At 37.2% G+C, this 25213-nt stretch overlaps 1 protein-coding gene across 3 annotated transcripts in view; it reads right to left on the bottom strand.

The window, feature by feature from the left end:
* AK8 (adenylate kinase 8) overlaps window positions 1-25213 on the bottom strand; it is a 69426-nt gene that overhangs the window by 25042 nt on the left and 19171 nt on the right. For 2 of the 3 annotated variants that reach the window (XM_035554918.2, XM_035554917.2), the window contains 5 exons: window positions 23618-23689; window positions 22371-22571; window positions 19477-19608; window positions 16477-16566; window positions 2963-3104 (listed from right to left, as the gene is read on the bottom strand). In XM_035554918.2, coding sequence (XP_035410811.2) covers window positions 2963-3104; window positions 16477-16566; window positions 19477-19608; window positions 22371-22571; window positions 23618-23689 — 637 coding nt within the window. The remainder of the gene's footprint in view (window positions 1-2962; window positions 3105-16476; window positions 16567-19476; window positions 19609-22370; window positions 22572-23617; window positions 23690-25213) is intronic. The other variant, XM_035554919.2, reaches the window with a different exon arrangement.

Raw genomic sequence — 25213 nt, 5'->3', positions numbered from 1 at the left:
CAAAACCACAGTGTTTTCATATGACACCCAATTAAAAAGTAAAACTCCTTTCTATATGATTTGGTTGGGGCCAAAAGTATAATGTGTGGAAAAGGGACTATAAAGTCAAGGAAAATGGGCTATTAGACATAGTTGTCCAGATGACCCTCTGGCTCAGGGAATCTGTAAACTGCTGATTGCCTTAAACTGGCCTGGAACCAGCAGACAGCTGGTCATGAACCAGCTGAAGCTAATGACGAGAGATATACAACAGATGACACTGTTGCTGCTAAATCTGATTTTAACCATGTTTGGGAGAGAACAGGAGACAAGAAAGATTTTGCAAAATACTAAGAGGTTTCTGCACATTAGAACTATCCAGCACTATGCTATATATTTCTTGTTATATATATATAATGCTTGTTGCTTAAGCATTAACTATGGAAAAAAAGCTAAAATATCTATTTACACTCATTTGGATGAGGAACTGAATTCAGTCCTTTGCAAGTTCTGAGCTTCAGATGCCAACCTGTAATTGTATTTGGATTCCCACTTACCGTAGGCACTAAGTGGTTAATGACGTTCTTTCACTAGGTAGCTGAGAGACCACTAATAGATTCAGCTTCTTATTTGCCCTAAAGGCTGCCACAGTTCAATACGATTAGGATCCTGTCCACTTAAGCGATAACTGCTTCATGGGGAGGAACATAGAAAGCAATACATGGCTCTCCTCTCAGTATAGGAAGAGTTCTTTGGTAGACAGGTTTTGTCTGATACAAGGCAGGTTTTTTCTGCACCCTTCTGTAAGTAAGCCTTTGCTCTTCAGCAAATTCTAATTTAAAGAAAACATTATACCTTACTTTTTCACTGGAAAATGAATTATTTTCCTTTTTGTTCCAGGGCAGTTCTTTGGATGCAGTGGCTGATGCTGTATGAGTTTTTTTATTATTACATTTTAACAAACTTTATAGCCCATTTTGTTTGTTTTCAAATAACTTTATTTTCCTTCTTTTCTATCATCAATTACTAGGTTTGTTTTTCTTTTCATAAGATGGAGGAGTCAGGAGACTGATCCTGCTCAATGCTGTATAATTTAGTATTATGTGTACTAGCTTTATGAGGTGGGAGTCAGATAAAACATAGTATTTGAACACTAACCATTTATTAGCTCTAAGGAATAGATTTATGACTTGACAACCAGACAATAACTCTGTGTTCTGATCAGCCAAAGAGGTCTACTTTGAGTTCAAAACACAGAGTAACATACTCTTTCACAAATAATTTTGTTTACTGATGTGACTAGATTTTAATAATAAACTTGATATATATGTAAATTTATTTTAATCTAATTTCATCAACAGAGTCCTCCTAAAAATGAGACTTTGTAGATTGTTCTATGTCTGATTTATAGATTTCTGCATCCTATTCCCAGATTGATTTCAAGGCTATAATTCTATCAGGGTTTTCTCCTGATGTCAGAAACACTACCTCTGCAGATAGTGTTTTATAACTAGCATCACAACTGCAACTGAATTACTGCCCCGCTATCCTATGCTGCAATATGTCCTTTTGTTTATAATCACCCTCTCTCCCTTATACACCTACTACTTCAGCTGCATGGAAAATAACAGCTCCAAAATCAATCAGGTAGCATGATGTCTGTTTTTGTCCCCTACTTCAACCCCTATGTAAAATAGAGGGGACCAAATTCTTAACTCAGATATGAATGTGCATAGCTCTTTAAAGAAAATGGAAGCTGAGCAAACGGATGAGTGCAAAATTTCTACATGGAGGATCTTATAACAAGTTGTTCTTCCTCACTTGATGAGGTCTCGATCCTACAAAGGAGCACACATGAGTATTCACAGTGATCTCATGTACTCAGATACTTGTTTAGGGACTCAGCACCTCCCTCTTAAGTGCATATGAAGAATAATCCATGGGAAATGTTATTTAACTGAACCTAGCATAACTGTCAAAATTTCTTCTCCCTTTTTTCATGAGGTAGACTCTTATTTAGGATGTACTTTAAATTACTTTCAATAAATAAGGCTACTGCTGTTTTCACATAATTTAATTTTCAAGCCTTGATATCGTAACTGCTAGCTCCTTCCCTTTTCACTCTCCTCTTTTCTCTTTACAACTCAACCTTACCCTTTCACATCTTTCCACTGTAAACTGTACCCTCTACAGGCAGCCTGAGGGAGTGGGGGGCAAGTTGAAGGCAGCCACAGAGAAGACACAGGAAGAGTACCTTTGCCAACTTAAACACTTCTAAGGACAAGCATTTTGGAAGCGTAAAGACCATAAATTTCAATGCACAGCTTTGGAGTGGATGTTATGTCTGCCAGTGGTATGGACTAAACCAAGAACTCCTGGAGGGGAATGGAAAAGCCTCTCAATTTTGATGAGCAGGCCAACATTTCAAATGCTCACCACCTTTGGACTAGCTGTGAAGAGTAACCCCATTTTATTTGCCTGGATGTCATAACAGCTCTCTTTTGATGCTCATTTCTCTTATATTACATTTCCGAACATTTCATTATAGCTCAAATAAAATATAATTCTCATGTTGTTTTTAATTATTTCACAAAACCAAAAAGTCTCATAATGAGCTCCTCGCAGTGCTAATATATTTCCATGATATTATGCCAATGCTAAAGTAAGAAGAAGTAGATCCCCTTCCTGCTGCAAATAAAATACACCTTCTGATATAATCCAAACTTTAATCCGTTTCTTATGGCTTGCCTTTAGAGGTAACTCAGACAAACAACCTGAAGAACAAACTTCTCTCTTTTACAATTTGGTCACCTGGTGGATTTGTAAGGCCAGTGCTCTATTTCCCACTCTCCAGGGATGAGAGCCCTTTTCTAGATATGTAAGGAATAAACAAATAAGATGCAGTGGCCTATATAATGTCAGCAAAGATCTGTGTCTTTCCACAGACTTGTCATACATGTAACATGCTAAATATGTATCTTACCTGTTTGGAATAATATGTGCTTTTTGCAGCTCTTCTCCCTGCTCTATGTCTCTTGGGAAGCCACGAAGCACCCAACCGTTGGTCATGCAGTCTAGTGCATTTAGGCGATCTGCCAGGATCTTCATAACAATGTTGTCTGGGACTGCAAAGGATTAAAAAGATGATGTTTATTTTGTATGCTGAGACTGAAATTAAGGAGGTTACACACTACCTTTTTCTGGTTAGACTGCTACATGAACTAAAAGACAAAAAAATACAAACATGTTTACACGTGACAGATTTTGGAAAGAGGAGTTACTGCTGACTGTGCCTATTTACTGTGTTATCATTGAAACCCCAAAATCATAAGGAACTGTAGGACTACAGTAAAGTATTTGCTAAAAACAGATGCTCCCATAGTTTTGCAATGTACTTTTTCTCTCAGCCATCCTCAGCTGATGTCACAATGAAGCGTGTGACATAATCTTATAAAAATGCAAAAATAATGACCTGAGATGTGTAAAAGAAATCCTAAAACAGGGGAAAAAAATGTCTGTAGCACTCTGTATTTAACTTAGGAGATCATAATGGTTCTGCCATAGCAGGCTAGAAGTGATATTTCTCTATTTTGCCCAAAGGCTTGAAGCTTTTATAACTGAAAACAAATTTCTAAAATGTATTTCAACTACTGTAATTACTACACTGATGACTCCATAATTTTAGAGATAAAAGTTCTCTTTCCTCTATTATTATTTATCTTTAGGACCGGAGAGTAACACCAGCAAGATTCTGATCAGGCTTACAATTACTATGCAGCTTTAAAATTGTATTTAATCAGACACAGTAGTGAGGAAGTATCCTGCATATTTTCCACTATAGTCTTCATGAAGTAAAAATATTTTTACCAAGATACTTAAATTTACATCTCTCTCTTAATATTATTTTTTTTAATAGGAGAATTAAACAATCTGGTTCAACAAGAGTGACTATATATTTTCCAAAGATCTTGCAATGGGTTGGGTTTCCTGTCAAATAACTGAAGAAAGGTCAGCAAAATCACCTCAAGCTACTTCCCAAAGAAGCAGCCAAAACAATTTGCAAGAAGCAACGAGAGCCCCTTCTCTTTATTTGTACAGTATGTCTAATACACTGTTGCCTCTCCTGGAAACAAGCAGTAAAAAATGCTACATAAATCCACATCACAGGATGTTGATGTTTTGATACTCACCCTGTCATTGCATCTGCATACAAAAATACAAGTTCTTGTAGGAGAGTGTATGCGTCAGATTCCTAACAATGCAATTCGCTTTAGGACTAGCTGACAGGAATGCGCCTGTATTTTAGTAGAGTATATTATTGTCAGTGCACATTTATACCCTGGATACAAGCAGGTTTTAAACCACAATAATAGAATCCATTTGCTTCCTGAAATTTAACATTTCCTCAAGACTTATGCCTCTATAGTGAAATTCATTTCCTCACCTTCAAGTAATCAAATTACTGAGTTTACAGAATTGCACTCAGAACTCAATGTACCAGCAAAAACAGAGGAAAACCACAGGGAATTAATTAGAAAACAGATTAGTGTATTAATTGAGGATACCCGCTTCACGTTATTAAAAAATAATAATCAAACCCAAGTTAAGGAAAGTACTGTTCTCCATCTGCTAAAAGAAGGGAATTGAATAAAATCGTTACCAGTCACTTGACAGAGATTAAAATGGCAATGCAAAACTAGGCATTCCATTAAAAATAGGATTCATAAAATTAGCAGCAGGCAGAAACATTATTAGACAGATGTTTCCTATCTGGTTATATGAGACCTGAGCTGCAGGCAGGCATACTGGGGATAAGAAGAGAATTACCAAGCTCTTTACAGGTCAGTTCTTCTCCCCAGCCTCCAGGTTACAAGAACTAATACTAAACCAAGACATGCCAGTAGGAAAAAAAATAAAAAATCTCACTTGCTCTTTCCCCAAAATGTATTCCTTACAAAGACTGGCGGAATTTTCCTGGTACTCATGAATTTCTGGCTGTAACACTAAACTTCCTATCTTGATGTGTGTTGTTTTATCAAGATTCCTATTGGAATCATTAGTACGGATTTACAAAGATGCCATATTATGTGATTTTTAAAACATTTTCAAAATGCTTATAGCCACCTCTCCAAGGGAGATGAATGAGACCTACAAACCCACGCGTAAAATTGCACTAAAGCAGGATTCTGCCAGAGCTGACGTTCCCTGTCAGATAAACAGGGAACCCGGGCAAGCACTTAAGCCCCAGGAATGGCACAGAAAAATAAGTGGATACACCACGCTCTCCATCTTTGGAGATTCTCTAGTTCCAGGAGTTAAATTGCTTCCAATCTGCATACAGCAAGGAGAAATACCAGTCTACAAGAAATTAAAAAGTAATTATTATGGAAAATAGGCAGCATCTCTTCATCTGATCACTTCCCATTAGTCTTCTGTGATGCCAGAGGAACAAAATCTTCCAGTTTGGTGACTGTTTCTGAAAAAAACTGAAGCAACCAGAAGAGGAAAAAAATCTAGCAAGATGATGTAACAATTAATTAACAATTTAGCTAACACCACATCAGGTTGTTGGTTCTTTTGAGTAGTACTGGGGATACGTGGTAACCCTGATATCTTGCTAATTTCAGTGATGACTGACTAGAAGGTATCAGCAGTACACTTCAGATTGTTTGTACGTTCATGTATGTATATACATCACTGAATAATATAGATGCTTACATATTTTCTGTGCCTCCCTCTAAAGCTTGATAGTGAGAAATAAAACATAAACAAGTCAGACAGCAAGCTCTGCTCTCCTCTTGATTAGCGAACATACCTATCACTTCAACACAATAGGGGAACATAGCTTGTTGGCTGTTCAATGGCATTACAAAGTACATCAGCTGCCCTTGAACAGGAACAGTCACGCTTAAAACAGCTGCATTAAAACTGTAAAACATCTTCCACAGACCAGAAAAAAAAATAAGAGGGAAAAGGAAAGAAAGAAATCAGTATTATTTGTATTTTGCTGTGGTATAGACAGAGTAGGTAATGAAGAACTCTGCAGTATGGTATTCCTTTTCACTCATGTGGAACTGTCTCTGGAATGCAAGGGAAATTAATAACCTATAATTGGAGTGACACACAATCTGTAAGTAACTAGCCATAGGTCTCCTGGCCTTTAGCACATGACCCAGAGGACTATATAGCAAAGTAAAATTTACAGCTTTTCTGATGAGGCAGTCAATCTACATGTTTTAAGTAGATTATGAAGCACAAGAGCTTTGAATAATCAATTCCTTTTCAACATAAGCTTCTGTGAGTTTCCAACTCTGAAAGTTGGGGGAATGAAGCTCTAGAGAGGTTTTACTTTATCATTAGAGCAGTCCAAAGATAAGTTTCTTGTAAAAATTACAATTTGCTACAAAGAGATATCCAGACTAGGAAATGTGGCAGCACATCTCTATTAAGAAGCAAAATCCAGATACAGGAGTAAAATCCACCCTCAGAAGTAATTCTGCAAAGCAGCTGAGCTACAACGATACCCAACGCTGAGAGCACTGTATGTAGCTGTGGACCAAGTTCATGGTGAGCCTCAGTATACAGGGCAGAACTGGGCCACAACCAACTTCATATAGAAAGGCAATTCATTCATGCATACGTTCTTGCCTAATGTCAGTACCACACAACATATTTCCTTTATTTTCCAGCCTGTCTTGGCCACGTTAATAGGCTAGGCTACACAGCTGAATTAGCAGCTGTGGACTTACATAGTGATCTAATCAATTCAAGGGTAAGATCAGGCAGGACACAGGGAACAGAAGCATAAAGTACTGCTGCTCGTGCTGGAACTGCTGCGTAGACACCTAGAGATTTTCTGTCTCCATGACTGTCAGCACCTTCCAGCAGACCATTTAAAAATAAATTTACTTCCCAGAGCTTCAAAGCTTTTCACAAGTAAAAGGTACTTCTCATGAAAAGTACTTCCTCATGAACTCATGGGAGTGTGGCCTATTAGCTCTTGCCCAACCCATAGATCTGCACGACTAATAGAAAACCCTATCAGGCAATCAGTTGACAAAATCATACCATCTGCTCAAGACAAAAGTAACGGAACATTAAAGGCACAGTCTGAAAGGCAAAAACAGTACTTGAGAGATTACAGGGCACTGTTCTCCAATAGCTTCAATGCTGTCAGTGCTCCAAGCTATACAATTATCATATTTAAATTGATTCCTCCTCCATACACTTCCCTTTAAAACAGACTTTTGATGGGTATTGACTCACTTCTCCAATGTTATAAACCCTTCTTTCTAAGTACAGCATAAATGCATTTGCAGGCATAAATTGTCAGCTTTGCGCTATAAAAAGTTTAAGGTCTTTTAGACAATATTGTCCGTTCACCCTTTACACTTCTCTTGCAGATTTTTTTTAAGCTAGGTCTGAAGACTTTCACTGCTAATTCAGATGCCTGAGGCTTTATCCCAGTACTTGACAGTTAACATCTTGCCCTGAGTATAACCTACTGCCAAAGGCTACTTTCCTGGGTTGTCCTGTCAATCCTAAAATTAGCAAAGCATGCGATTTGGTTATTTTATTGCTCTATGAACTCTGCTTTATTTACATTGGCTCACTTTATTTGGGTCTTTCAGAGAAGTATTCTGTTTTCTTGCCTACGTTATGGTCCTCAGATTGCCTCAATTTATTTCTAACGCGTTTGAAAATGATTTCGCAGCGATTCACCATCGTGTAAGCCTGACCAATATTTTAACTGAATCCTGCCAGTGCACCAGACGCCTGAAAACGGGCTTTTCATCATTATTATTTTTTATTTCGGAGCAAATTCCGACTCCTGCAACTAACGACAACCCCAACGCCCCTCCAGAGCGAGGGGTGTTGGCGGCGAGAGGCCGGCCTTCGCCCCGGGGTAGCGCCCGGGCCTGACCGGGGCAGAAGCGCCTGGGCCCGGCCGGGGGGGTGGAATCGCCTGAGCCCGGCCGGCTGGGCCCGGCCTCTCGCTGGTTGTGTGCCGCCACCTGCCGGGCACGGTGGCACCGGCACGGCCCGGCCGGGCCCCGGCAGCTGCTTCCAAGCGGCCCGGTCTGGGTTATTCGCGGAAACCGCAGGAGCCCCCCCGCGGGCGCAGAGCTCCACGCCGCCGCCTCTCTTCTTCTCCTCTCGGTGCCGGCACATAAAGAGGCGATGGAACAAATAAGAACCGGCGTGGCATGTGCAAAGCACTGTAACGCGTATTTAATAATCTCATCAGATGGAAAACGTGCACGGAAATAGTCGCCGCTTGCTCATCTTGTACGTACAGCACCGCTGATTTCCCCTAAGAACTGGAATAATTATTTTAATACAGTAAAATAACGATGATAACGATGATAAAATGTCTCACGTCCACATTTTAGACATTTCTGTCTCTTCTAATATACTAAAGCCTCTTCCCCCCCCCCCATGTTTGTTGTCATTTAAAATAAAAATTAGCTGTATTAAGAAGTGCCAACAACATTTCTAAAGCAGGTATGTATGATCCCAAAGCATCAATCAAACGATCCACGATAAATTAAGACCTTCGGAAATGGATGTTGAAGTGAAAGGAGCGCATCATTCTTTCTCACAGTTATCAAAGCAGAGATTCAGGAATCTACGTCTGATCCCATTTAGTGACGAGGTAAGAATCCAGCCCCCTGCACTGTTTTACCTGTTAGTGGCATCTTCAGTGTAGCAATAGAAATTCAGTCCAAACTTGGTATCCAGCATACTATATATATATATATATATAAATAAATAATAATAAAAGCATTTTCCCCTCTAAAAATAGTCCTTGCAAGGTTTTCAGCACCTCTGTGTATTTGCCTAATGACCCCGGCTATCTGGGAGGCACAGGATGATCTAGTGGGCTGACACTAAGGTCAGGATCCACACACCTGGGTTCCCATCCACGCTCGCTCATTGATTGCAGGAAGGCTTGACCTGAATTAGGTCTTCTGCCTCAGTTTACCCACCTGCAAAACAAAAGCTACTCTGAATTACCTCACAGGTATGTTTCTAACCTGAAAGTTTCTAAAAGTAGCAGCAAAGCATATATTTTCACTACTAGCTTTTAGTCCTTCTGCTTCTGCAGAGAGAATACAGCTAAACACCAGACGGCAAGCACAGTTCTGACCCAGGTAATGTATCATTTCCATCATCAAAGATCCCTATTTCTTCCTTATTTTTAAACTAGTTCAGTGTAACTAAAGAGTACAGGGCTTGTGACAGGACAGAATTTGGCTTATAAAAACCCTTTTTACATTGATAATATTCAAAAAAAGAAGAAATTCAGTCTGACAACCTTGGTGAAAAAACATCTTGGCTTTCTATACCAGATACTGACTCACCATGTGATGAGAAGAAAGGACGTTACGGGGTTTGTTGTCCTTTATCAGTGATGCCTGGTACCAGCAGGCACTCCAGATCCGTCACAGTCCTGCATCTCCCCTTGCTGCTTCCCCCAGTGCCTACCATCCACATTAAAGGGACATTCAGCCCCCTAACCCAAACAAATTAGCAGGGCACAGTAAACCTAGCGTCACCCTGGCTCACTTTACAGTTACATAGAGAACAATGAATGTATGCAATGTTTCAAAAATATAAAGTGATATACAAGAGCCGTTAAATGTATTGCTTGTCATAAAAAAGCATTTCATACAGGAGCCTGATTCTGTATGGATGGCTCCCAGTGAATTAGAGCCAAAGCCAGAATTTGATGTTAAACTCTGAAGACCATAGAAAGGGATGCTGCCAATGTGCTTTCCCTTCCAGTTATCTCACAAAAACTCATGTGATTTCCTCATCCCAAGCTCCAAACAAAAACAACAACAACAACAAAAACAACAAACAGAATCAAAGCCTTTTGCTCAGGAGCTAGTGCTGCAAGAAGAGTAGCAGGGAGGGAAATAAAGCATTTCCAAGTTTTTTCCAAATGACTGTCTGCAATAGAGATCAAAATAAACAAAAGGGCTGCAGCTTCACTCAAACCCACGAGGGCTTTTTGGCACTTTGGTGGTGCACCATGCTCCCCCGTGGCAAAAAATGGGGACCATGGGCATGGTACTTTGTAACCTACAAACTGTTTTTCTCCCTCTTGCAAACCCAGACTCCAGCATCGCTGCCCATGTGAATTAAGATGCCTAATACTGGCCTGTTGATACTCCAGTGCAAATAACAATGGTGAACAACGCTGCACAACCAGGAGACTGGCAAAATTTACCTAGGCAGGACCATACATATCATCCACTGACTGAGTGATCCTCAAAATTGCTCAAAAACAAAAACCACCTCACTAGCCTCTTAAAATCGCACACACTGTATCTTCTGATCTGGATTCAAGTTGTTTTGTGTGTGCGTTTGTTTTTTAATCTTAAATGGGATGGTCTTTAAAGGTACCTTTGTAGACCGAGTCTCCCCAGTGTCACTGCAGCCCTGAATATCTGGTAACCAGCAGTGGCAATTTTGATTGTTTCCATGTTGTGCAGAGTAAAGAAAATATATTCCAGAATTTCAAATAAAGGAAATGGGGGGCTCTAATTTATCATATTGTAGTGATTCAACACATTAGAAAAAAGAAGTAAAATTCAGGAAAGAAGATGACAACTTACTGTCTACATGCCTTCATGTAAAACTTTCTATTCTATGACCTTGCATCTTTTATTAAAATGTGGACACCTAAAGCAGAAAAAATATATATATTTAAATTTTATTTTGTTCTCTTGACCACCAATTTTCTCCTAGCAGGAAAAAAGACTGCTACCTATTTTCCATGAAAAAAACCTTTGTAGCAGTCCCAGAGGAAAAGTCAAAAGTTTGACTTGAAAAACGGAGCTACTTCAAAAGCATTGTCAAACAGAGGTGAAGGTTTCTTAAAAATGCATAAATTAAAGTATGGTATATTCATAAATATGTCTGCAACTTTACATAGTATATTTGTGATTGAGGTGCATATATAGATGAACATTTGCTATCATTATAAAACTAACTTAAATAAAGTAGAAAATCAATTTGTTTATTAGCTACTGTTTGGACTCTGTGTGCATACGTACGTGTGTGTGTGCATGTGTGTGAAAAATGAAAGAAAAATGGAGAGTTTTTTTCAATAATAAAAAGGGAGTTGCACTGCAGGGCCCCTAAAGCTTGTGAAAAATTAAACTCGACGGATTCAAACTGTCCTATTTCCACTTCAAAAGAGAAGAGGCACTGAGCTCTTCCCAACTTATCTTCAAACGCCCAGCACCCTAGAAAGTTTCTTTAAAAAAAATAAAGTCTCTAGTTCCCCCAAGCACTGTACCCGTTACTGTAGCTGCTGTCTCTCCCTCTTCTAATTATACCCATGTGAGTCTATTAATCAACTTGTAAATTATTTAGAGAGCCATGCGCTGTCTTCAGCTAGTACAAACACACTGCATGCAAAGACTTGCTGAAAACCAATGGAGCTCCCAAAGGGTCTCTCTCCAATGTTCAGACAGCTTGCAGCTCGCCAGTACAGCGCTGTTAAAAACAAGAAATAACACTAAGCTTACCTCCTCAGATATAAAGATTTACTCAGCCTTTCAACTCTGAGACTCTTTGCAAGTTTTTAAACAAAGAGGAAGCTGCTCTATTGTCAAATCTTTACTTCACACTTAGTGATGAGAATATTAATTTGATGTCAAAAAAAACACCCACAAGTGCTTTCAGTGAGACTGTGATCACAATCACCAGGGGACCCCAACTTTCAGAGGCTACACCAAAAAGCACCCCTTTAAAACCATTGCAATTTAAAATAAGTGGGAAAATCTACATTTGTACAGTAATAGTTTTTATTAGAAAATAGTAGAAATTATGGAATTCCAGATTTTACCCTCCACATGAAGACTGCCATTGGGGACAGCTTCAGATATTACTACTTAAAAAATGGAAAAAGGAAGGGGAAAAACAACACAGATTGTGTGTGTTCAGCTCTAACAGGCTGCAAACACTGCAACATTATCTGTCTTCCATGAATCAGCTCTCTTTACTACCTGAATGTTCATTTTGGTGGGAAAAAAACCCATTACCCAAACTAATAGCAGTTTTCCCAGCTGAAAAGCAGAATCTTACTGTTCGGGGATTGTTTTTTTTTTTTTTTTTCCTGTACTTCATGCTGTTTTCCTGTCATTTCATTTTTTCTTGGCTTCATTTATTGCAGCCTTGCAAACATATATTAATTAGCAGTGATCACTCCATGCTATTTCACCACAAAGACACGTAAAATTGAACAGATAGAATGGTATGCAAATTTCTTTTCAACTGACCGACACCAAAACGCTTTTGCTTCTATTTTCATTAATAAAATGCAAGCATCTCAAGGGGTAAGCACCAGGGACGTTTTAAAAACAAACAAGCAAACAAACAAAAAAGGTATGCTTTCTGCAGTTTTTTTGTTCTTCTCAGATATCAAATTCTGGCAGACATCTTTAACAAGGTGAATGTAGACACTGCAGATGGAACATTAAATTAATACGTGCCCATGTTCTAGATGAGACCGGTCCAGAATGCAGGCTAGCCTTCCTCAGAATTACAGCAATCTAGATACACAAATCCTGCATAAAGGTCCTCATCAAGCCAGTGGGGCCTGTGTCTGGGCTATCCACACATGCAGTATTTGTCCGTATTTGTCCTGAATTACTAGGAGGAGAGGACCAGTCTGCAGAACAGTCTTTTCACCACATTTCAGTAGGAATCAGACTGAGTGAATTAATTTATGTGAGTTGTCTTGCTGCCTGCGGAAGGGTCACTGCCTGGGAAAGGTCACTGAGGTCGCCTCTTACTCCAAATGTTAGTCTTCCTGGGCTGCCCAAGCAAACGGTATGTGCTAAATTCAGCGTTATTGACCGAGATTTAAACTAGCAGGAGTTAGGGACCAGAAAACTGACGTCAGATTCCAGGGCTGGTAATTTTCTGCCCAGAGTATATTTAGCAATTATTGCCCAGTATTCAGTGAAAACCACAATATATTAAAGGAAAGTCAGTGCATTTCAGATCAGTTGTCTAAGGAAGAAATCTGTGTTTATGATAGACAGAAAGCAGTCGGGTTGCTGAACTGAGAACACATTTTAAAATATCTAGTGAGCACCAACTGTAGGCTAGGATGTTCTGAGAATTAAAAATTTAATGGCCTCAAAAACGTCTGTGCTACCTTCATTAAGCAAAGTAAATCACCATACTAAAAATGGGAAATTTTGTAAAGCAAGAGCTAAGGTCTTCATGAGAAAACAAACACTAGAAAATACAGAAAATGGGAATGCACTGAGTTGCCTTCTGGGGTGAATAATAGAATTGTCTGGGCTGTTCTTGAAATACATGTACTATACATGAAGCAGCAGTACAGGAAGAAAACAATACAAAGAATGTTTGTGAATCCTGAAAACAAGAAAAGATCCGAGTTAGTCAACCAGAACTAGAACAGAATAGACTGTGCACAGCCTCAATAACTCAGCAATTAGTTAGATCTGAATAAGCTAGTTTTTGAGCCTTTTTATGACACCACGACATACCCTGTTGGCATATCTTGAATGACTAATTGTACGCAATCAGTTGTGTCCACAGGACAGGAAACCACGCTGAGATCAGTCCCCAGAGCAAGCGTTTTAAGAATATATGAGGCATGCCTCTAGATTTCATGGCACTAGTTTGTTTTTGACTAGCAATGATTTAAGCGCCACATTTCTTGTGGTCTATCTTTGTTTCAAGGGTATTCTGCAATGCTACCGCTTCCATGATTCCTTGCCCAAAGGAAGTACTAAGGTTACTTGGGACATAACTAGAAAAGCAATGAAAATTTTGGAGTTCTAATTGCTTTCACAGTTATAACACTGCAAAAGTCTGTATTTGTCCTGAACTACTGTTATTGGCTAAACTAATTACTAAAATGTGATTTTCTTGAAACTGAATGAAGTCAATAATACCACGAGAATCTTTCCTCTGTATTAATCTGGCTGTGACTCTACAGTAAGGTTTCTTTGCCCATCTTTCCTTCTCAGTACACTATGTTCTTTCATTTTCTTCAAGGCTCTTGTGAGGGTATTAGTGAATTGTTAGTGTTTACTATAGTAAATTCATTCTTTGTTATTCCTGGGAGAAGAGGATTAGCAAAATGACAGAACTTATTATTTCTGGCATTGTTACAGAATATTTATTTTTATTTATCCATTAATTTTGTAGTATGTCTCACCAAATAAAATATACGTGCATAGAACAAAAATGATGAGAGACTTTTTTTTAGCACAATGCACAGAAATATAGTTATGACTCCCATTAACATGCAAAAGCACTATACAGATTTATCCTTGCATGTTACATTAAAAAATTCATCTAAATCTGAAATAACTTCTAATTTGGAGGAAGAAAGGAATTACAACTTCAATTTCATTTTCCTGAAACAAAAGCAGCTCCCTTGGACTAAGGATGTGCATATTTTTAGAACTGGCTAAACATTACAATCTGTGCAATTATTTTACTCTACTGGGAATGCTTTTGATATCTCCTTCAAGGAACTTCAATGGTTAAGATGAACTTCATAAAATACATACAGAGCATTTTAGCAAAGAAAGCTCTTAAAAGACTTATCTTTGAATATGCAGATCATCCAAACTCCCATTTCGACCATAACTGAAATCTAGAGAGGGAGATATTTACAGTGGCAGTCCTCTACTCCATAGGGATGAGAATAAAGTGAAATTACACAGTACACATAAGATTCTGAAGTTAATGGATACCATCAAAAAGGCACGGGTCCAGAGCTTAAGATGCTCTATATGCAAGTTTGAATGCATACAAAAGTAGCCACATTCAGATCAATTGGACTACACGCATACAGAAGATATTTCCATATTTATTTCCATACTTCCATATCCAAGGCCTAGGATACATCGCAATTAACAAAGGCTAAGATTGCTTGCCTTTGAGCTAAATGGACATTCTGGTTAGCTGAGCTGGTTAGTAGATTTCTAAATCAGAAATTCTCACCTAGAAAGGGCAGCCATGAGCAAAAGAAACTGACAGTTCTCACAGCCCATTACCCACTGATGACTCTGCCTATGTTACAGAGGACCCAGGTCCTCTATTTCAGGCTGCAGAGATTCATGCTTTCCATTCCCACAGTCCCCACTTCAGTTCCTAGTCCCGCAATATGGTGGCTGCCACAAAATATTAATGCATTGAACTAGCTGAGTTACCGTATTAAGAATAATTACGATCATTCTCTAGAGATGAAGTTTAGAGATAAAATTTATTACCTTGTGGTTTGACGGAGGGATAGAATACCCAAAGCTGCAGGCTGCCAAAGGTCTTTTTGAAATGCTTAGAAAAGTACTGAATCTCTTGGTATGGTATCGAGGGAACCTCAGTTAATTTTATAGGCTCATGTTTCAGATCTATGTAATTCAGTTGCAGAATTAAGCTATCATGCAAAAAAAATGGGACTTTTGAGCCTTTCACCTCACCAAATGGCTTTTCTTGCCAAAAATAAAAAGACAATGAAGATTTCTCTTTGTCCAGGGCATTTGCTCAAAATTCTACTAATACTGAAGCTTAACTGAGATTTCTCAATTTTCAGCAAGATCATCTTCCTCTGTTTTTCTCATTAGTAACCATGTGGCCTGTTGCTAGAAACAGGACTAAAAGTTCCTCTTCCGGGCCACTGTAATTTGGCAAAATAAATATGCTTGAACCCTACTGAAATTTGACTTACCCTTTCGAACTATAGATCTTTTTTTTGATTTTTAATATCCACCACAGAAAACTATCTTTGTGCAAAACAAGTAACAAACAAGTTTAAGTTGCTGTCCTAAGGTGCTTACAGTATTTATGATTTATCTGAAATCACTTGCAGAGCCCATCCAAAACCAAAATATACTTAGATATATAGATATATACTTAGGTATACTTAGATATACTTAGATATATAGATATATACTTCTTTGTGGTACTCCCCTCCTACAACCAAAAAGGCTGATAGAAAAGAATTACACAAAAACTTTATTTTTGAGTTAAAAATGCTTGTGTGAAACTGGATGAATCTACAGTAGCATTCTACAAGTCAAAATCTCTATATAAAAGCAGGTAGTCTTTAATATATAGCTCTTGGAATTGAAATAAAAATGAAACATGATACCGTGCTTTAAAAAGCAGTTTTAAACATTTTAAAATTATACGTCTATATCAGAATTCTGGTTTTGATTTAGAGATAAAAACCATGGAATTGAAATTTTGGAATGTGTACAAAAACCACTGAATTTCACTGGAACGGTGAACTATTTGAAGATACTGAAGAGATTAAAAATCTAAATTCTGTTACACAGTGCAAATAAGTCACATCTAATTGAAGGAATTAAACAACTTCCAGATTACTCTGAAGCAATTCATATTACAATCTGACCAAGAAAAATTCACTCTCAATTTATCTTTTCCCACAAATTTGTAACCACAGTTTAATGAGACAACAATGTGCCCTACCTGGGTATCCATTGTCAATGTAAGGCTTAACAAGTTCTCCAAGTTTTGTCTTGTCTGCAACAGCTTCCTTTAGCAGTAGCCCACAGCAAACTAAGAAGAAGGAAGAACAAAAAGACACGAGGTTAAATTTTAAAAAGGAAGCAAGAAAGAAAAAGAAAAAAAATACAGAAGCTGCATACTGGAATAAGGTCACTGAATAAAATAAAAGTTGTAGGTTTTCTGGGGTTGTTGTTAGGATTGTTTTTTTTTTTTTTTTTTTTTTGGCCAAGCAGAGCAAAAAGCAAAGACTGAGCAGGGGAGAATACTGAATAAAAAAGAATACATTTGGCAAAGATCATATTAAAAACAGAGATAGAAAGGAAGATACTAATGAAATATGTTACTGAAATAGTAACTCAAGGGATTGCTAGTGTTTTTTCACTTTTTATAAAGTTATAATTACTGAATAAAGTTACACCTGCTGAACAGCATCTGAACTGCACTGCTGGAGGTGCAGGATAATACGCAGTTCAAGGAAGTGACTCACTGGATCATTTAATGATCATGCAAGAATTATATTTAAAAAACTGTGCTAATGCAATATTATCATTGACATCAAATACACAGAACACCAGGAGATGCAGATTTAAAGTTCTAGTCGGGACTGGAGGACACAAAATACTGCTCCTTTGGGATTGTATAACACTTTTTGACCAAAGTTATTGAGGCTTGCTGCCCCCTGTGAGTTCATGTTACCTTATTTTACAGAGAGGAAACTAAGGCATGCTGAAATTGCAAGACATCACAGCATGTCCTAATTCCAACTAATTTTTAGTAAATATTAGATAATAGTCACCATATATTATTACCTGACCTGTCAACTAACAATCCTAAGTCAATTCTGCCCTTTCTGAAATCAATAGCACCAACGTCAACAGCACCGCTGACTTAATGGCAAAAAAGCAAGCCTTTTTATCTGTTTTATCACCACTAAGGACACTGTTATGGCAAACAGGAGTAAGAATACAAGGACGTTTTTGGACAAAGTTGATTAAATTTATTTTTAAGTGACAAGAGATGAACACAAATTTTAACAGTTACCAGTTGTTCTGGAGAAGCAAATTGATATTCACAGCATAAGGTGTAAAAAAGTAAGAGAAATTCAGTGCACAGGCTACAGTTTAAGACAACAAATACATATATGCTTAAATTCAACCCAATTTATGAGAATATTTAAACCTAGGATTAAATTTTTAAGCCTGTGCTTTAGTCCCAGTGGCCTAATTGGGAATTAAGTATGTGCTAAGTACTTTTCTGAAAACTCATGGTCTTCCGACTTTGTTTTAAATAAGTAATTTTTATATTTGGTTTACAGTGTGCTTACAATAAAATTCAACAGATGGGTGAAGCAGTAGTAATGGTATTTAGTAAAAAGAACTGCAACTCTCTTATATAGCAGCTATTTAAAAAATGCAAATTTTGACCTAGTTGAAAACACTGAATCAAACTTGCAGTTTTAGAAATAAAGTTCAGAAAACAGTATTCGGAAACAAAAGAACAGTAATTTTTCAATGCACTGAGACACATTTTAATTAAGCCAACTGCATAATTATTAAAAATACAGCTTCAAATAAATCTATTATTCAATTTTTAATATGTAATGATAAGATACAACAATAATAAAATACCTGATAGTGATGATAAAATAACTGATACACATTTCATCAATTTTATTTGTACTTCTCAATATTTTAGTATAGATTTTAAAATCATGTAAATTTACCTTTTTCAAGTTCACTGGATAGCAGTTTAGTCATATTTATGTTTTTTTTTGTTTTAAAAAAACTTTAAAATAGTAATAGTGATTTAAAATACCAAAACACTAAACCTAGACTAAACCTGCCAACCAATAGGCAGACAGTTTCATAGCTCTTTCCATGTGTTTAGTGGAAACACACAGATCTACAATCTAGCCACCAGCTGGAACAACAATATGGAAAGCCCATGGCATTTTCTGAAGGTTCAAGTTTGAACCTGAAGAAATCTATTTCTTTTTTGAGCAGATCTACTAAACTGGTAGTTGAAAACAATACAGCCCTGATCTTGAAGTTAATATTTACACTGAAAGCCAAGTCCAAGGTCGCTGAAATCTTTTGTTTGACTTCACCAGGAGCTCAAGGAAGACACTAGCAAACTGGCACATTGCTATGGACAACTGAGTTCCACCAATTAAAGAATGCCCCCAACAGAAAAAAACACTACCTACCTAATTCTGTTTTGTTGTTTGTTTTTTTCCTTCCTCATTTGGCATACACTGAAATAATACTAATGAAACAAACTTGCATTTATTTAACAAAGAGGATATGACTAAACAGCAAATTTTAGAGACGTCAGACATTTGTTTAAAATGATTTATGGCTACTCTGATATTAGATGATGTTACAGAACATGGACACATATTGCATTAATCCTATCGTCTAGCTATGTATTTGTATCATAGTACTTTTTAATACTAGCAAATTAACCATGAACAAGCCTCAAATGCAATTTTCTGAAAGAAAAGGAAGAGAATGCACTGTTCGATAATTGCTTCCTTTTCTAAGACGTTACTTTAGATTCACAGAACCTGCATCTTCATCAGAGTTCAGAGCAAATTCTATTTTAAAACAAGTGGCCCAATTTTGGTCACACAGCTGCAACTGCAATGATATTACTCATGATCCACTGATCCACTGAAGAATTCATGACACTACAAGAACCTAACACACACAAAATACTGAGGTAAAGGGTATAAAAAATGATGACTAAAAAAAATGTTGGAGCTGGTTTGTCACAGAATGTATGCTCTATTGGTTTATAGTTCTTCATTGAAGTATTTTTCAGTTCCCTCAAAAATTTGACATCCATAGCAATGGGCAGAGAAATTTTATGAGCGAGTAGGAAAGACAGACAGCAAAAGATAAATGATCAAAAAGAGAGAAAGGGGGAATTGAGCAAAGTACATATTTACTGAGAACTTACTGTTGACAACACCGTATTTCTGAGCTATTAGTGCTGCCTGCAGGCTCTTCCCACTGCCTGGGGGTCCACAAAAGAGAATACGTGGTGTAAAGGGGGCGGCTGATCGGTGCCGTGTTTGCACATAGGTAAGAGCTAGAACATGACAGAAAGGCAAGAAATACAGTTTATATCCCATTTCTTTTTAAAAAATAATATAAACATCGATTAACTTTTCTCTCATTTTTAAAAGGTCATAATTATTATCATCATTTTTTATTATTATCATCACAACTGAAACATCTAGAGAATCCAACCAAAACCAGGACTCTGATAAAACTGTCATGTCAGCAACTTACACTGAGAGGCACTTTAGAAATCTTACTATCCTTATGCTCCTGTACTTTCTTTCATCAGTAGATGTCAAATCATTTTAAAGAGCAAATTCACTTAATACTTGCTCTTTTACCACGTTGTTTTTAGCAGAAGTCATTTTTGTTTGATAGGTACAATTTGACCATGCAAATTATAGAGGAAGATAATTACATTTAATATTTTCTGCAGTTTCTGAACAAATATTTAACTGTAAAAACTCAGGATGTTAACTTAATATGACATTTATCCAGCATTGTTTGTGATTAACGGACTCCTGATTACGTTATTACAGACTTGTAGCATATCATGTCACAACACGATATGGCATTGACAACACAGAACTGAACATGATTTTATTTGTTTGTCCATCACTTTTGCATAATGCGTAAAGGCTATCTGAGCTCTGTCTGATTCGAATCTGTTTGCTGGACAGCATTCTACATTCCGTTCTGCATATGAAATATTACATTAATGTCAATCTACAGACTACAAGAGCCTTGGAAAGACTACAGGATATGTAAAGTATAACCATCATTGCTGCATTATAGAGACCTGAACTTTGTTGCAGTCTCAAAATAGAACCTGATAGACACCAAGAAGCTACAGGACAATGTGGCTTGACAGTGAGGACAAATTAGAATCGTATCTGGACACAGCCAGTCTTACTCCCCGTGTCCTTTTTCTGGCTAAAAATACCAGTAAAATGAGCAGCTCAAGCTTTCCAGGGATCATAGTTTCAAATGTAAAGGCTAAACTCCATGCGGCTGCGTCTTGACTGCCATTGCTACCCATGTTTAAAGCACACCTACACATACTTTAATTTCCTCTGTAATTGCCATGGATACAGTTAAGTGTTAGCCCAGACATCTTCAATTCAAATAAAAGAGTCTATAGACTAAAGAGTCCTTGTAATAAAATGGTATTTTAGTCTAACAAATAGGATGGTCTTAGACATTAATGTTTGCATGAATCATACTCCTATATTAAAACAAACAAACAAAAAAACACAAGAGGATTGATGAAGAACATCATAAGGATAAGTATTTTAACTACTGTGGTTAATGTATTGCTGTATACCACCTATTTTTTCTAAGGACCCTCTGCTACGCTTTGGTATCAATATAAAATCTATCTTTAATAAAGCAGAAGCTCCAGGAAACTGTAGCTCTGCTATTTCTAGGTAGAGAATCTAGGGTATTGAGAAACTGACTCAAACTGCAAGCATATAGGATCATACACTTCTCTTTCTCCTTCACCACAAGCAGTACACCTGGGTAATGAATCTGATGTCACATATCCTCGCATACGTTATGAGTAAATCCATTAAAATTTAGGAGTTTACAAAATTTTATAGCTGTATGAAATAATCCATTAAAATCCCAATACTGATGAGAACTGTTTTTTAAATCTTTATCTGTAGTAAAAATATTTAAAACCCCTGGAAAATCATAACAGAAAATAGTGCATTTGCTGCATAACTTATGAATAAAAACAAGTATCAGCTAACCAAGGAGTGCTCTAGATATTCTGAACATTTTCCATAACCCTGTGTATTGAAAAGCAGAAACATTACAGGCAAAGCACCCTGCTTACAAATGATGCTTAATTTGCAGTAAATAACCAAGTTAATTAGGAGTAATGATCCCCTAGACAGTCTCCACATCTAATTATTCTTAAAAAAAAAAATATCTGGCTGCTTGATGCACTACAGAAAAAAAGATCTAGAGAGGATTTTTTCATTCCAATTTTCGATTTATCTCACTACATTATTAATTAATAATAATTAATATTCAGGCACTCACATTTTTATTTACAATTCAAGGCATGAATTCTTTATGAATGATGATATGAACTTTTAAATTTAATTAAGTAATTTAGAGGTAATTAATGTGTAAATTCATAATATAAACTTCCTACTTGTTTATTTTAAAAGTGCAGCACTTGTCAGTAAAAAAAGACCTTTTTGAGATGCAAAATTACTGGGATATAACAGATCATTTACAGACTGACAGCTACAGTACATTATCAGTTGGTCTTTCTGGCAGTTTTCTTATTTTCTTGTTGAAGAATCAACATTAGAAGTCAGACTGCATTAAAGTCAAGCACAGGCAAACAAGAATTGTTGAACAGAAAAGCTATGAGTGCAAGCAGCTTTTAAATAATGAAATGTTACCAGCTTTGAACTACTCCTATTTCTTATCAGACTTCTGGAAGGTACTAGTCCTTCAGGGGATTAGCAATTGAGCCACAATGCAACCGTTAAGAAATGACTCTCGCAGAAGTAACCATGCCATTTTCTCTACCAAGTCAGCTGTTCTTTGGCAGGACAGTGGAACTAAGACTTTCCAGTTATCTGCTCTTACTTTAGTCCTGTAAAAATAATTATCAGAAAGAGCCCAAACTCTGTATTAGAGAGAACATAACTCAGCTGGGAGCCATCTGTGTTGGCTAATCCTAATCCTATGAACTGCCTCTAACAGCTAGGAGCTACCTTTCAGATAGGAGTTTATCAACTACCATTTGCCGTAAACATACAAACTTACCTTGTGATATGACATCCACGCAAGGCTGATCTGCATTGACTGATTTCAAAACTTTTTGATAGATCTGGAACACCCCAGGGAAGTTTCTATGATATTCCAGCAGTTTCTTTGACATCTCCTGCTCAGAAAGATCTTCCGGTTTCACCAAACGTTGTTGTATCACTGGATCACTTGGCCAGTCAAAGGTTGTATGGTACACCTCTAGAAGACAGACAGTGATTAGGAACTATGAGGATGATTTAATAGGTCTTGCTCAGCTCCAGCAGGTTTCCTAAACAAAATCAAGGTCTGTGTTTAAGCTTCATATTTTGGCACAAGTGATAATCTGTGCACTACCCTTGCTGTACTGACAGCTGACTATTACTCTGCAGCTGCACTGATAGGAAGTGTAACTGCCCAGGTAACTGCCCTCCCATGTAGCCAAGACAGCGTGCATTTCCTCACTGTAACATCTATTGCAGAGTTGGTATAATCATGCCTTTGAGAAGAAGCAGTAATAATGATGGTTCTTGTTCTTTTCAGAGATCCAAAAATGTTTTATATGCACTAAAGAACATAGATGGCACGATAGCATTGTTAGGTATCTTTTCCAATCCAGTAAACCAAGACAAGTAGTGACAATACAACTTACCCAATACCACAGAAAAAGAGCTGGGAACAGTTGTCCAAATTCTTAGACTGAGCCCTAACAAAAAGTGTGGTTTTTTTGTTGTTTTTTTTTTTTTAAATGAGATCTCTTCTATCATAAATAGAAGTCATTTCTTTAGTTAAGCACATCCTTCCTCATTCTGCTCCAAAAACATTCAACATGATTTTTTACTAAGCAATGTCAAGATTTTATTTCCTGATGGATGATTAGCAATGGTACTCAACAGACAACATGGAGCTAAGTCTGTGTGACAATCATTTAATGGAAGACACCTAAAAGCATGCCTGCACCGCAGGAAAAAAATCAGGACCCAGCAAAGATGCGTGGCAAAACATGAGTTCATATGGATAGATCTAACCGTTAAGTGTTCTGTACTGCTATAGTCTACTGTTTACAGGCTCAGTAGAGAGCTTTAACTTTTCCCATATTTTACTGGCACAGAAAACAATGCAATGTCAACATATATTTTTTTCCAAAACAGTTTATATTTAATAATTATAAATTCCTACTAGTTTTTCCAATAATGGTATTATAATGCTTCTGGGACCAAGCGACACTCTAGTTTCTAGTGGAGAACAGGAAGAAACAAATACTGCACCTTCTGTGAAGGGATCAAGCCTCTTCCCACTGTTCCGCTCAATCAGCACAGTGTCTGCAGCATAGAGCACAACTAGACCCCCCCCCAAAAAAGAAGAAAACACAAAAAAGCATAGCTCGTTGTTATATTTCTTGTAGCTATTTTAATGTATCCTAGTTTTAAAGATGAATGGATGCATTTCAAACACATTTGTCTCATTATTCTCCTTTACCAGTATTCTACTTGCAAATACTTAATTCCACTTTTAATCAGAGTTTTCCCTACATCTCCTAAACAGAACAGTGGGAAAAAATACACATGAATAATATCCCAGTACCTGTAACTGCTGGCTGTCCCAGCCATCCGTATCCATTAACAAGGCTCTCCCTCACTTACACTGTATCTGGAACCAAGGATGGAAGCACTCATAGATCACTTGATACTGATTCTCTTCTATACCACAAGCAATTACTTTTCACCCAGCTACTTTGGTAATGAAAATGGTGAAACTTATTTTTGGATAACCTCCCAGAAAAGTGTTCAAACTTGATTAGAAAGCATCAAAAGATGGAGAATCTGTCTGTTCCCTGGGTTGCTTTTGGCTAATCATCCTCACAGTTAAATGCTGTAATTTAATTACTGTTTTCAGTGCATTTTATTACAGATTTCAAACCAGTTCTTCTTATGACTTTCTTCACTGTATCAAATATCACTTTCAGACACTTTTCTCCCTATTAAGGTACTCATACACCGTAAATCTCATCTCCTCTCAATCTTCTTTTTGATTAACTAGACAGACTGAGCTTTAAGATTTTCATTCAGGTCTTGGTTGCACAGATATAATTGTGAGCAAAACTTGACTTCAAAAGTTATTAGCTATATTAAAAATACATGCAAGTACTAGACATTAAACATTTTTGCCTAGCTCTATTGCAGTGATTCTGAATTCTTCATTAACAGTCAAATCTCATCCAAATCAAATCCAAAGTGACAATTCATCAAGTTCGCTAACATTCTGGCAAGTTCACTACCCACTGGCAAGCTCTACATTTCTCACTTCACCCTGTATTCCACACAATTGTCATCATTTCTTACATTCTAAGTAGGTTCTCTATATTAATTTAGGACAACTGGATGTTCTAGGTGGCAAGGGCAGCTGTCAAGGTCTTGTCTACCAGCACTTTGCCAGTAAAGAAATGTTCCTCACAAATCAAGTTATAATCCATCCATACTAAAAGGTCAAGTTTAAAATCATGGTGTTTCTGCTCCACTTGACTGAGTTTCCTAAGTTTGGATTCTCTAATTCAACAAAAGAATGATTTGTATTTAGGGGATGAGGAAATTGTTTTGGTCTGAGAATCACTAAAGAGATTCAGAGATTGATTTAGAGATCTAGAGATTGAAGTCATAGAAAATTTGGACCCACACCTAGTACAGAAGCAAAGCTACATACAGCTGCTTGGAGGTACTTGCTGGAGTTATCCTGAGTTTACAGAACTCTATTGTGTAGGAAGACCAACAGTTTAAGCATAAAAGACAGGATTTAAAGTCTTTCAGGTTAACTCAAGGTTTTCGGTGAATCTGAACCATATAGAAATATCATTCTATTGTCTCTTG

The sequence above is a fragment of the Cygnus atratus genome, chromosome 19 (genome assembly GCF_013377495.2).
Source record: "Cygnus atratus isolate AKBS03 ecotype Queensland, Australia chromosome 19, CAtr_DNAZoo_HiC_assembly, whole genome shotgun sequence".
In the NCBI taxonomy this organism is placed as follows: domain Eukaryota; kingdom Metazoa; phylum Chordata; class Aves; order Anseriformes; family Anatidae; genus Cygnus; species Cygnus atratus.
The sequence above is the reverse complement of the archived record's forward strand: the minus strand, read 5'-3'. Positions and strand labels throughout refer to the sequence as shown.